General features: G+C 39.2%; 1 protein-coding gene across 1 annotated transcript in view; it reads right to left on the bottom strand.

Moving 5' to 3' along the window:
- Positions 1 to 15,174, bottom strand: part of flr (fleer) — a 70,910-nt gene that overhangs the window by 25,469 nt on the left and 30,267 nt on the right. The window contains exons 11-14 of the mRNA XM_043711170.1: positions 13,551 to 13,604; positions 11,539 to 11,604; positions 7,274 to 7,350; positions 3,307 to 3,517 (exon numbers count right to left, since the gene is read on the bottom strand). Of these exons, the coding sequence (XP_043567105.1) occupies positions 3,307 to 3,517; positions 7,274 to 7,350; positions 11,539 to 11,604; positions 13,551 to 13,604 (408 nt within the window). The remainder of the gene's footprint in view (positions 1 to 3,306; positions 3,518 to 7,273; positions 7,351 to 11,538; positions 11,605 to 13,550; positions 13,605 to 15,174) is intronic.

Genomic DNA, 15,174 nt, shown 5'->3' with positions numbered 1-15,174 from the left:
CCTTCAAGGTATTTATTCTACTATCATGGGTAAGTTATCAGTGAATCTACTTCCCTTTCAGGTGGTGCATCACAGATTATAACTCTCTGCTTAAAATAAATTTTCACCTCACCTCTGGCTCTTTTATCCATCACCTCAGATTACTTGATCCCTTGGTGAGTGGCAGTAGTTTATTTTAATATACTTGGCCAAAATCCTTTATGGTTTTGAATACCTCTATGGACCTTAAACATCTCTGTTCTCAAGTCAACTATTACAGTTTTACTAATTTTAGTCCCTCCTCCGAGGTACCTTTCTGATAGATCTCTTCTGCCTCTGCTGTAAAGGACACCCATTCTATGTTTGATTACCAGAAATTGAGGAGGTTGAGAAAAATTGGGAGGTTGGGGCAGGGGAAGTCTCGGAAATATATTTCAGTGTTCTACAGTTGGTGCTTGTGCACAGGAAAACTGAAGACAGGTTCATGCTATAAAAAAAAGACAGAACCAACCTGAGTAATGACAGGCTCAGGATATTATTAAGTTGGAGAGGGCTCAAAAGAGATTTACCATGATGTTGCTGGGTATGGAAGCTTTGAGTTATAAAGAAAGGCTTGATAAGCTGGGATTTTTTTCATTGGAGCATAGGAGATTGAGAGGCTACCTTATAGAAATTTATAAAATAACGAGAGGTATAGATAGGATTAATGGTAGTTGTCTTTTACCTAGGATTGGCGGGGCGGGGGGGAGGTTCAAGACTAGGTGACAGTTTTAAAGGTGAGTGGAGAGAGGTTTAAAAAAGACGTGAGGGGCAATTTTTCCTTTACATAGAGGGTGGTTCATGTGTGGAATGCATTTCCTGAGAAAGTGGTGCATGTGAGTACAACATTTAAATGACATTTGGATAAGTACAAAAATGGGAAAGATTTGGAAGGATAAGGGCCAGGTGCAGGCAGGTGGGACTAGTTTGGTTAGGGATTATATTCGGCATGGACTGGTTGGATGGAAGAGTCCGTTTCCATGCTCTATGACTCTATCTGTGGTCAGGAAAGGTTTGGTGCCTGTATTGAAAAATTAAATTCTTAAATGGGTTGAAAAGGAAATATTTAGAAGCAGTCAATATAGAAATTAGTCTGAGTTTCATACTACAGGAAAGATGTTTGAACAATCAAAGAGTTCAATGAAGATTTGTGAAGATTTTACCTTATTTGAGTAGAATCAAATGTGAATAAAGACTTGGAAAATTGCTCTTGTTTTGGTTAAAACATGAGAGGTTATGGAATAATTAGACAGAGATATTCAAAACTGTTAACAAAAGGAATGATAATGCTGAAACAGCCTGTTCCCAGTGATTGAGAGGCAGAGATTGTAAAGGTACAAAAACAAATTTAGATATAATAAAAAAGAGTAAACAGCAGGAGAAATGGTTTTACACAATAGGCAATGAGATATTGAAAAGTGCTATCAGTTAGTGCACTGAAGCAGGGACCATACTAATATTTAAGAATAGGTTTGCTGAAAGGAAAATAAATGAAACATGACAGCAGGACAAGCATAAGGGATCAGGACCACACAGAATAGACATTCACAAGGATTGGGTGGGCAAATAATATGAAACATCAATTTTCCTGCTCCTCGGATGCTGCCTGACCTACTGTGCTTTTCCGGCACCACTCTAAATTTCAGCCTGTTTCTGTATTAATTTTAATTAATTCCACGCATTAGTCCATAATGTTCATCAAGAACATTGAAAATCAATAATTTTATATCATATTTTGATTGCCATCTTAATTTATTATTTTGCACATTAATATGCTTCTATTTTTGTGTTATTGCGTATATGTAAATGCTAGAGAGCTTGCTCACCTGGGGCCAGAAAATGCATGCTGAAATATTTTATAGCTGGATTAACATTCACAACTCAACTCCTTTTCGGTGGATCACATCAATAATTCTTAGCCCTTGCTACATAGTATAGATTTGGACATATTGGCAATTTTAGTTATTTTAGCTTAATTAACATGAATTCAATAGGTCTAATTTAACTTGAGATTTTTTTTAAAACTTTCCCTTTAGAGCATTTGTCTGTTATTTAAAAATATACAGATAAAGTAAAAAATACTTTAAAAATATTATGTGAAGCTTTTTGGTAGATTATGTTCATAGAAAACTAATCTAATTTCTTGTATGATTCAAGCTGCTAAACAAGATTGTGTAATATCTCCTTAAATGGGTTTTAAATTAAGTTCTTCATTGGGTGCTTTTGTTCTGTTGAATCTAGGAAATTCTGGGATATTGGAGAAGCTCATACAGCTTTTGGTGATTGATCTAAAATTCAACATTCTTTCTAACTTTGTAGAATAACAGATTTTCAGCATAAAAATCTGTTAATCAAAGAAATGGGCAGCCTTATTTGTCTTTGGAATAAATCCAAGGTAAACTGTTAGAGATAGGGCATTTTCCAATTTGATATCTCTAAAAATTACATATTGTCTGCCCCCCAAAAAATGGTACGTGTTCTGTTGTAACTGAATAGACAGACAAAAATCACCAAATAAAAGTACTTCAGCACTAATTAGTCTGTAAATTTAAGTTTAGTTCTATGCTCAGTAAGGAAGTATTTTTTGTTCCATCATGGAATGTGCTAAATTTAGTTTTCATACAAAGGGAAAACTTGCAAAAACCTAATAACATCACGGAAAAGAGCAGCTAGTGATCACTCAGTTGCCTGACACTGCTGAAGTTTCAGTTTTGTCTGAACTATGTTATACTTTACAAATTCAAAGTAAACCACAGGATTTTGACTATGGCTGCAAAATTATAGAAGAGCTCAGGTTAAGGGCACAGGCCTGACCACTTATTTGAAAATGCATCTCAGGATATGTCAATGCAGTATCCAACAAATATGAATTATGATTATAACTACCAGTTGAAAATGTAAATATTACTGATTATCTAAATTATTAAACTTTCATTTATAAAAAAAAGGAAAGAACTGTGGATGCTGTAAATCAGAAACAAAAACAGACTTTGCTGGAAAAGCTCAGCAAGTCTGGCCAGCACCTGTGGAGAGAAACGTTTTGGGTCAGTGACTCCTCCTCAGAACTCAGTTCCCTCCACAAATTGAACTTTTCCAGCAATTTCTGTTCTTGTTTCACTTATAGTAGTTTGATGCCTATTAAAGTATAAATAACAAGTGATAAAATCTTCAGGGACAGGGTGTTAAAATACTGGGGATAAGGAAAGGAACAAAACAATAATCACTTTAAAACGATAATTCACTACTGTTTCTAAAAAAAGAAGCGGCATGTGAATGTTGGTGCCTTACATTGTCATAATGCTTTTTCACAATTGGTTCATAAAAGCCTATTGCCTCTTTATACTTGTTTTCTTGCATAAAGAGAACATGGGCAACATTCAATTTCCAAACATCATGCTCATTGCAGAACTCCACTGACTTTCGGAAGATCTTCTCAACCATTTGGTAGTTTTCCAAGTTCCAGTAGATTCTGGCCTGAGCCATAAGCACTGGAATATACCTGAAAAATAGGAATGAAAGAATGTAAGGAACATGAGCAGGGCTAGCAGAGTCTGAACTCTCATTCAGTTATATTGTGGCTGATCTCTAATTTCAAATGCACTTTACAGCCTTGAGTTGGTTCGCTCAATTGACTGGATGGCAGGCTTGCAGTGGAGATTAACACCAACAGTGTAGGTTCAATTCCCACACCAAGCTGAGGTTACCACGAAGGACCGTCCTTCTGAATTTCTCCCCTTCCTTTTATTCACTTGTGGTATGTGTGCTGCTGCTGACTGGGCCAGCATTTATTGCCCATTGCTAGTTACTCAAGGTGGTGGTGAGCTGCCTTCTTAACCTGCTGCAGTCCACATGCTGTAGGTTGACCCACAGTGCCCTTAGGGAGGGGTTTTCAAGATTTTTACCTAATGGCAGTGAAGGAATGGCAATATATTTCCAAGTCAGGATGGTGAGTGGCTGAGTGGCTTGGAGGGGAACTTGCAGATAGTTGTGTTCCCATGCATCTGCTGCCCTTGTCCTTCGAGTTGGAAGTGGTCAGGGGTTTGGAAGTGCCATGTAAGGATTTCTGGTGAATTTCTGCATGCTGTCACTGAGCGTCAATGATGGTGGAAGTGGATGCTTGTGGATGCGTTGCCAATCAAGTGGGTTGATTTGTCCTGGATGATGTCAAGCTCCTTGAGTGTTGTTGGAGCTGCACCGACCCAGGTAAGTGAAGAGAATTCAATCACTCTCCTGACTTGTGCCTTGTGGACAGACTTTGTGGCGTCGGGTGGTGAGTTATTCGCCACACTATTCCTAGCCTCTGACCTGCTCTTGTAGCCATTGTGTTTATATGCTGTGTCGAGTTGAGTTTCTCGTCGATAGTAATTCAAAGGATGCTGATATTGGGGAATTCAGTGATGGTAACTTCACTAAATATCAAGGGGCACAGGTTAGATCATCACTTATTGGAGATGGTCATTGTCTAGCATTTGTATGGTCAGTCATTAGTCAGTCCAAGCTTAGAAATGTCCAGATCATTTTGCATTTGCACTTGAATTGCTTCAGGATCTGAGGAATCGCAAATAGCGCTGAGCATTGTGCAATCATCGGCAAACACCCCCACTTCTAACCATGTAATGGAGGGTAACTCACTGAAGAAGCTGCTGAAGGTGATTGGACACTACCCTGCAGAGATGTCCTGGAGATGAGATGACTGACCTCCAACAGCCATAGCCACCTTCCTATGAACTAGATATGACTCCAACCAGCAGAGAATTTGCCCCTTGATACACACTGATTCCAGTTTTGCTAGGGATCCTTGTTGCCATGTTTTATTGAATGAGGTCTGGATTTTAGGAACTTTCCCTCCTGCCTTTCCTCATGTTTGATAGCACTTGATAAATAGAATTATTTTAGGAGATAACAGATGTGGCTGATCAGAGCTGTGCAAGTAGCTGTTGTACAGATGGAATGTAAGACAGCAAGTTAAAATCAATAATTTAATTGTCAGCGACATTTCCACAGGGTTCATTCTGTAGCCCATTCTTTCAACGGTGTCAATGATTTTCATTTAAACTCTAAGACAGAGATGTCAAATGTTTCAGATGATGCATCTTCAGAAGGTGAAAGGAAGCTATGAAGGGATATTGATAGGCAGCATGATAAGCCTAAAACTTGATAGGTGGAAAGAAACTGTCAGTAAGCTGTGAATGGAAATAAATGTGCAACTATGAAAGGTTTGGGATGACAGAATCATAGGACATTGCAGAGTCTGCATGAAGTTGCTAGCCCTGTGTGAAAGAAGCTAATCAAACCTGTTGCATTAATGAAGGCAATTGTTGTAAAAGAGGTTGAAGTCTCCAGGTGATTCTCTAAAACAGTAAAGAGATGATTTAAAAAAACTTACAATTCAGGATACTTTGGCTTCCTACGGAGTACACTACAGATTTATTCATAACCATGATAAGTGTAAAGGAGACTGCATCTTCTATATATGCTATACTCAAATTAAGAAAGTACAAGCAAATTGTTTTAGGAGATAACAGAAATGGTAAATCAGAGCTATGGAAGTAGACATTTAGAAGAGTTGGGAGTCCTGTAAATAGAAAATGGAGGAGGTGAAGGGCAGCATTACATCCCCTGTTCTTGCATGGGGAGATACAAGGGGAAGTGGATCAGATATTGCAATGGTAGTCTGGACAAAAGTGTAACAGAGGGAATGGTCACTTTAGAATGCTAAAAGTGGAGGGAGAAGTTGGGCTTACTGCTAAGAGAAATTACACCTAGCTGGAGGTTTAGATTTCATCAAATACACTTTTATTTTCTATTCCCTGAATTTTCGCACAGCCTCTCAATTATTTCAAGAATGACATAAAAGATGAAATCCAGAAATACAAACCCCACCATTTTCATAGGCAGTGAGCTTGGGGAATGGGGAAGGTTACAAATTGTAAATTTATCATTTACAGAGGCACAAGTTCACTGGAGCTGCTTCCATTCAGGTGTGACTTTCCATAGCCAAGATGGGAACGCACAAAGTATGTGGATTAGATCTTGAAGGAACAGTTCAAAATTTTAAACTTGCTATAGTTGATGAGCCTTTTAAATAGTGCTGGTAGACAGTTTTCCTTGTTGCTCATGAAGTGTTCAGCAGGATGAGATTAAGAGAATAAATCAGCAATCAGGTCCAAGATAGCACCATTGGTGTCAAATCAATGTTATGTCTTAATTAACGTCACGATCTGCCTGCTCAGGGCATTTAGGTCAGTAGCTCCATGTATTCTAATGATCACACCAAAGGTGACATCCTATACAATTTTCAGAATTGCGTGCACTGCATTGGATATCATTTTGGTCCCCTTATGGCATTTATATTCAAACATTCAAACTATGGTCACGTTGGCCAAACAGTTGTTATTCCAGTTTAGCTGGGAGCTGTGCAAGCCCCATCGCAGCAGACTCCAAAGAAATTATCTGGGCAAGTCTGCTACACTTGGAATCCTCTGAAAGTCTACACTGAAATAGGAGACTTTGACTGATTTCGATGAAATTAGGTGGGAAGTTACTCAGGAAAAGTTAAGATTATTTAATAGAGTCTAACTCCAAGCTCCCAAATACCCTTCCCACTTACTCACATCTAGGCCCGACCTGACATCCCCTGGGACCCCTACCCAGCTGCCACACTATCCCCGCCCCTATCTGGCACCCTACACATCCGATACTTTATCCTCCCAGCACCCTAATACTACATTTATCTTACATATATTTTGTTTGATAGCAGCTGTCAAAGTGGTCTGTCACAATCTTTAAATTCGAGAATATGGCAGCTGACTGCTGTGAGAAGTGAGCATGCTTTGCCTCCCTCTCAGTTCTGCACTACAAAAGAACTGTCCATATATCTGGAAAACTTGTACAGGATTGCCAAACTTTGGAGAATCCAGCCCATTGTTGCATTCTTCTCTCAATGTAGAAAGATGCACAGATATATTGCAGAAACATATTTTTTACAAAAAAAAGGATCCAAATCTGAAAAAGATATACTCTATTGGAAAGAATGATCAAAAGCTTGCCTGAAGAATTGGATGTGAAGGAAGTTGGAGGGGCATACAGAAGAAAATCCAGAACACGCATCTTTAGCAGATAAAGGAATGACCACAAATAACTTGAAGGATATAGAGAGTGTGTGGAAATTATCTGCTCTGAAGCCTTTTTGCAGTTTTTTTCCCCAGCAATTACTGAAGTAAATAATTGAAGGATTTTACAGAATCCAACTCACCTCTCAAGTGCCTCATCGTACTCATTTACTGCTTTTTTCACAGCATCATCATCTCGATTATGTCTTGCTTCTTGTACCTAAATTGAAAATTTGTTATTTTGTATTTATGACACTCATTAGAAAGTTGATTTGAATATCAAAGACTCACCTACCATTTTCAAGTGCCAGATTTTACAAAGTTATCAGTATATTGATTGATAACCCTTTCTCACAACAAGATTAGTGTCCAAAGTTTTAATCAGGACCAAACTTTGCTCAACTAAATACTCAACTGTGTTTAAAAAAAATCTTTGACGAAAATACATAACCAAGTTCACAAACATTTAGGAGACAACTTTAATCTCAAAAAAATGAATGGGTTTAGTCTCCTGGGAATACAAAAACACCCGGAATTTATATTTTGACCAGGTCTAGCTTAATTTGTATAAATGCAAGGTATTGCATTTTGGTAACAGAAATGAGTGCAGGACTTAAACAGTTAATGGTAGGTCCCTGGGTAGCATTGTCAAACAGAGACACTAGGGTTCAGGTACATAGTTCTTTGAAACTTGCTTCACAGGGTGGTTAAGAAGGAATTTAGCACGTTAGCCTTGCTCAGACCACTGGAGTATAGGAGTTTGGACATCATGTTGAGATTGTACTGGATGTTGGTGAGGCCATTTTTGAAGTAGTGTACACAGTTCTGGTCCTCTGTTATAGGAAGGATATATTAAGTTGGAGGGGGTTCAGAAAACCTATCGCCCAATTCCTAAGCATCTGTATCCCTCTGCTCCCCACCTATTCATGCATTTTTCCAGAAGCATCTTAAATGAATCTACCATGCCTGCCTCTACTTCCTCTGCTGGCAACGTATTCCAGGCACCTACCACCCTCTGTGTAAGTGTATCCCCCTTAAAATTTTCACCTTTCACCTTGAAAGCGTGACCTTTTGTCACTGAATCCTTCACCCTGGGAAAAAGCTTATCGCTATCTACCCTGTCTATACCCTTCATGATTTTGTAGACCTCAAACAGGTCCCCCCTCAATCTCATTTTTTCTAATGAAAACAATCCTAACCTACTCAACCTCTTTTCATAGCTAGCACCTTCCATACCAGGCAACATCCTCGTAAACCTTCTCTGCACCCTCTCCAAAGCATCCACATTCTTTTTATAATGTCGCAATCAGAATTGTACGCAGTATTCTAAATGTGGTCGAACCAATGTCTTGTACATGACCTGCCAGCACTTACACTCAATACGCCGTCCGATGAAGGCAAGCATACCATATGCCTTCTTGACCACTTTATCCACCTGTGCAGCAACCTTCAGGGTACAATGGACCTGAACTCCCAGATTTCTCTGCTCATCAACTCTTCCCAAGGCTCTTCCATTTACTGTATAATTCACTCTAGAATTAGACTTCCCAAAATGCATTATCTCACATTTTACTGGATTGAACTCCATCTGCCACTTCTCTGCCCAACTCGCCAGTCTATCTATATTTTCCTGTATTCTTTGACAGTCCTCTATGCTTTCTGCTACTCCACCAATCTTCGTGTCATCTGCAAACTTGCTGATCATACCAACAGTGCCCTCTTCCAGATCATTTATGTATATCACAAACAACAGTGACCCCAGCACTGATTCCCGTGGAACACCACTGGTCACCTTTCTCCATTTTGAGAAACTCCCTTCAACTACTACTGTCTGTCTCCTGTTGCTCAACCAGTTCCTTATCCACCTGCTAGAACACCCTGCACAGCATGTGACTTCACTTCCTCCATTAGTTTACTGGGGGAACCTTATCAAACGACTTACTAAAGTCTATGTATAGACACCTACAGCCCTTCCTTCATCTATCAACTTGGTCACTTCCTAAAGAACTCTATTAGGTTGGTAAGACACAATCTACCTCACACAAAACCATGTTGCCTATCACTAATAAGCTGATTCTTTTCCAAATATAAATAGATTTTATCCCTCAGTACCTTCTCCAGCAACTTTCCCACTACTGATGTCAGGCTCACTGGCCTGTAGTTACCCAGAATATCCCTACTACCCTTCTTGTACAGAGGGACAACATGAGCAACCCTCCAGTCCTCCGGCACCTCACCTGTGTTTAAGGATGCTATAAAGATATCTGTCAGGGCCCCAGTTATTGCCTCTCTCGCCTCCCTCAGCATCCTGGGATATATCCCATCTGGTATGAATTATGAAAATAGGCTGGATAGGTTGCAACTTTTTTCACTGGAGCGTGGGAGATTGAGGGGTCACCTTATTGAGGTTTATAAAATTATGAGGGGCATTGATAAGGTGAACAGCAAAGGTCTTTTCTCTACAATGGGGGAGTTCAAAACTAGGGGGCATATGTTTAAAGTGAGTGAAGAAAGGTTTAAGAGGGACCTGAGGGGCAACCTTTTCACACAGTAGATGGTTTGTATGTGGAATGAACTACCAGAAGAAGTGGTAGATGCAGGTACAGTTACACCATGTAAAAGGCACTTGAATAGGCACATTCAAGAAAAAGAAAGGTTTAGAGGGATATGAGCAGGCAAGTGGAACTAGTTAAGTTTGGGAAACCTAGTCAGCACAGACAAGTTGGACCGAAGAATCTGTTTCTGTTCTGTATGCCTCTAGATGATAGGCCAACTGAAAATGAGATTCCATTGCTTGGATTGGTCTGTAGTACAGTTTGGACAGTGCACAACTGGTGCAGGAAAGAGGCGATGTGAGGGACGCGGAAGAGCTCGGACAGTTGCAGCTGTGTCTTCTGAGGAGGAAGATGAGGACAATGAGCAAGAGGAACATTGCCTTCTGCATGATACAGCAATGCACCGTCAAACATAACAAGCCAGACAAGACTTAGTTAACACTCAATTCCAATAAGGTGAAGCGATTATTCATTGACTGTAAATTTGTTGTTGCTCAAAATACTGGGAGCCTCTGACTGTTTTCAGAGCAAATACAGCTTTTTTTCTGTTTGCTATTTCTTTGTTTTTCCTGCTGTTCAGTAATTTAGATTAGATTTAAATTAGATTTCCTACAGTGTGGAAACAGGCCCTTCGGCCCAGCAAGTCCACACCGACCTCGCGAAGAGTAACCCATGCAGACCGATTTCCCTCTGACTAATGCACCTAACACTTTATGGGCAATTTATCATGGCCAATTCACCTGACTTGCACATTTTTGGACTGTGGGAGAAAACTGGAGCAGCCGGAGGAAACCCATACAAACCCAGGGAGAATGTGCAAACTCCACACAGTCTCCCGAAGCTAGAATCGAACCTGGGTCTCTGGCACTGAGGCAGCAGTGCTAACCACTGGACATTTTTAACTGTTTGAATCTTTCCAGTTTGCGATGGTCCCACATTGAGCAACAACACAATGCTATGCTAAAATAAGCTGCTATGCTATGCTGGGTGTGTGAACAGCTGTCCCTTCGACATTGTTCTAAGGTGGTACGGCACGAAGGACAGGTAGCCTGTGTAGAATGATTCTTTTAGCTGCAGTTACAATTATAGTTGATCAGACAGTTGATAATAATAAATAGCAACACATTTATTCTCATGAGCGTCTGTTTCCGATGAACTGTCACCTGTGCCACCTATATGCCAAACAAAGCTACTCTTTTCCATTTGACTCCACTGTGTGTACTGTGAAAGGGGTTTTTGTGACTAGCAGTGACTGACCTGGTGCACAGCTGGCTTTAAATACGGAACCTGTGTAATGAATCCTGAGAACACCCACCATTAGTGAGTGCACAATAGTGCAAGTTTGAGGTAAGCAGCATCACAATGTGTGAGATAACTCACCAAAGCTCAGTGAGACAGAAAAAACTCTCCATGAAACTCCCTGAAATTGACACTTGGTTGGTTTTTGGTATAAGACAGCCCGATAGGTTTAAAGTTAAACTGGGCACATCACAGATAAAAGGACAGTGTTATTAATAAAATTTCAGTTACGCATATTATAATTGTTGCTACTGTTTTGTTGAACAGTGAAAAGTAGCCAATAGTTATTACATGTTTCTCCTTCCAAAACTTGGGCTTTGAATAGAAAGCCCTGTGACACTTGAGAGAAATAATTATAGATTTGTAATAGGTGTGGCAATAGTTTGACAGTCACGAGACAGAAGTGCATTGTTATGTTAAAGCACAATTCTAATTGTTCCGAAATTTAGTGATACTGATAAACTAAATAGGCCTTGAGTAACAACAAATGACACAAATGCTGTTGAGAATCCAATCTAAATCATGATCTACCGTTTCTGAAATTAGTTAATTACCTGTTTGGTCAATTTCCGTAACTGCTCAGTAAGTTTACCTGCCATTTCATCAAACTTTCTGAATGCCTAGAAAAATGTAGAAAATTACTGATGAATTTTAATGTTTGAAAAAACTACTAGAACATTGTCTGAAATGCCATAATTATAATTATATATGAGCATTTCATTCTTTGTGTCAAATCAACTCATTGGATAACTATTGAGGGCAACATTCTTTAAGATACTTTCTCACATCTCTGACAGTTCTAAGTCATTCATGATTCTCATCTCACACAACAGAGAAGAAATGAAAATAAAATGAGAAGAAATAACAAGGCCTGCATTTTCCAGCAAAGGCAGGTCATGCAGTGACAGCAGGGAATACAAATGAGAAGTCCATGAGATAAAAGAGCCACAATAGCATACTTTTCCCGAACAAGCATGATGTCATTCATGTTTGACCACCCTGCCAAATTTAAATGGCAATGAAGCCATGTAGCTTTGGACACTGGCCAATTTACCCACCTTTTGTAGCTGGACCAGTACCAGTTAGGGCACTGCGGTTATGGGGGTGGAAGTTGTAGAGCTCAGAGGTGGGGTGATAGTGCCACCCAGGGAGGAGAAAAAGGCCCCATCCTACCCCATGCTGTCTGACCATCAACAACTTCCTGAGAATTCACTTTGATCTATCAAAATGCTAAACAAATCTTTAATTCAGGACCTCTTTACCTTTAATACTGTGCAGCAGCACAGAGTTCATGAACTTTGTGAGAGAACTATTCCCTCTGATGGCAATACTGGTCAGAGAAAAGTTCAGAAGACCAACCTTGTAGATATTTTTAATTAATGGTGTTCAGATGTGATGGAACTAGAACCTAGGCCTTCCAGCACATGGGCAGAGACCTAGCACTGTATCACAAAAGCCCTCATGCAACCTTCTATACCGACTTGTATCATAATAACTATAACTTTCGGCTGATCTGGCTTTACTGAATGGGACAAAATGGAAACAATTGACTAGAGCATGGTTTGGAAAAGATCTTATTTTGAAAACAGAGTGCATGAATTTTCGAAGAAATGAAGTCTTCTGGTGATTGAAGTAAATGCCTTCAAGGAAGTTCTTCGAAAAAGCAAATATTCTTCCAGAAAGGAATCTTCTTGCCCTCCAAATGTATATTTTTAGGTCTTCAGATTGGTAAGCCTTTTGTAATTCCCTCTCATGTTCATTGTGCATTGCGTTCCTCATGGATTAGGGCAGGGGTGTGGAACCTGCGGCCTTCTAGGCCATTGTCTGTGGCCTTTTGAATGAATCCAAATTTTGCAGAACAAGTCTTTTATTTTTTATTAATATGATTGTTTCATCCTTTATTATTTTTATTTTAATCTTAAAGTGAATGTTTTTAAAATACCAGAGAGTAAAAGAAAATTCAACAAAATAATCCTTACAGACTGACCGCCACAATTAAAAAAAAAGTGAATTTTGAAGAATATATAATTGAAGTTTCTTGGATGCAGCCTTATTAGATTACAACTAACATAATGCGGCCTTCCAACATGAAAAGGTTCCCCACCTCTGGGTGGGGAAATCTTTTGCTCTATCTTATTAGAGGTTCCGCATCCAAGTCTTAATAACAAAGCAATATGTTCTGATCAAATTACTCATTAAGCACATACAAGCTAGATCTTAGCAACATGAACTACATGACAATTTCTAGAACAGCCATTAGTTCTTGTTGGCCAAATCTGCTGTTATTATAAACTTCTTTTCCCATCATATTCTGCTCAATTACACTCTCATTGCTTTTAAAGAAGCTGAACCCTATTATTTTATAATGTTTAGCATCTCATGTAACAACGTTAAAATATTGGAACTGAACAAATTAAGCATTCAGCTATATTGCCCTAAAGTGTTCAATGCAGAACTTATTTTTAATTCACAATGTTTACAGTGTTTTTAATACATGACAATGCAATTGTATTTGGTGAGGTATAACAGTTTCAGAACAAGAAAGGAGAAACCTTGGAGTTCTCACCTCTTCTGGTGCTGTCTGACATGTTATCATGGCATCCAAGAACTCATATAAGTACTGCACAAAAAAAATCCAGAGAGAGAATCATTGAAACAAATATTAACTTATTTTTGGAATCTATGTCTGTTATGACAATGTTGACGTTTTTTTAAACAGAGTATAAATCTAAAGTTTAACTAATTGATTTGGGGAACGTTTGTGTAAAATATTAACTTCTGTTAACAGGCCAATGAGGAGATCCAACACTGGATAAGCTGTGCCTGTACAGCCTTCTAAAAACTATGTTAACACATCTTTGACAATGAAAACCTCTCAAGGCCAACAAAAGGCTTAGGCTTGTTTTTCACTCACAAATTGCATAGCAGACTGAGACATTTTCCAGTTTGCCACACCTGTCTTGGGAATCAGTACCCCTAAGCATGAGACGGAGTTGGAGCGGTTTAAAAGGTCTATGTTGATTCTCTGGAGGTTTGTCCCATTATTTTCTGAGCTATTAGGCCATCTAGCTGTCACTCCTCACACTTCATCACGCTCCCTGCTCCCTATCATCACTTCATTCTCATACATGACAACTCACACCCATTCTCAAGACCCCTTACAGTCCCTATGGTAACAGCAGGACAGAAGGCAGGAAACTTAATCATCTTAAAATCCATCATTGGTAAAATGCTAGAATTGATTACAGCAGTCGACGCTGCTGCCGCATAGTGAATACATGTTTTCCATATATGATTACATAGATATTCTCAAGAAGGTTGTACGTAGGACACTTGGAAACTCTTAATAAAATCAAAGTCAACATGGTTTTGTAAAAGGGAAGTCACTCGCGACTAATTTTTCAGAGTCTTTGGAAAAGTTACAAACAATGTGAGTAAAAGAGAATCTGCACTTGGATTTCTAAATGGCATTTGACAAGGGTTTACATCAAAGATTACTACACAAACTAGGAGCAATTGGTGTACAGGAAACATATTATCATGCAAAGAGGACTTGTCAGCTTACAGGAAGCAGACAGTAGAGATAAATGGGTTATTTTTAGGTTCAGATATTGCAACTATTGGATTCTAAGGGAGTGGTTTAGCTGGTGCTAAAACACTTCTGTTGATTCTCCAATCCTGGCAACACTCTTTCCAGAGCAATTGCACCTTCCTGTAATGTGATGACCAGAATGGTGTGCAGTTCTGTGGTTTAATTAAAGTTTTACATTATTCTAGCATAATCTCCCTGCTCCTTCATTGTGTGCTTCAACTAATAACTCATTGTATGCTTTTTTAACCACCTTGTTGAACTAACCTACTAATTCCTGGGATCCTTAGATGCAAAACGTAAAGTTCTTCAGTCCCTCTGGACTTCTCAGCATCCTATCTTTTAATTATACCATAAACGAATAATGTCTTGTTTGTCCCCTCCAAATATGTTACCCTTGCACTTGGGTTGAATTTTGTTTACCATTGTTCACAATATACATTGACGATTTGGACAAAGGAATTTGAATGCAATATCTTTGAATTTGCAGATGACACTAAGCTGGGTGGCAGAGAGTGCTATGAGGCGGCTACAGGGTGACTTGGACAGACTGGCTGAGCAGGCAAATGCAATAAAATGTGGATAAACGTGAGGTTATCCA

This window comes from Chiloscyllium plagiosum, chromosome 21 (assembly GCF_004010195.1).
Source record: "Chiloscyllium plagiosum isolate BGI_BamShark_2017 chromosome 21, ASM401019v2, whole genome shotgun sequence".
Classification (NCBI taxonomy): Eukaryota; Metazoa; Chordata; class Chondrichthyes; order Orectolobiformes; family Hemiscylliidae; genus Chiloscyllium; species Chiloscyllium plagiosum.
This window is presented reverse-complemented; position numbering and strand designations above follow the sequence as displayed.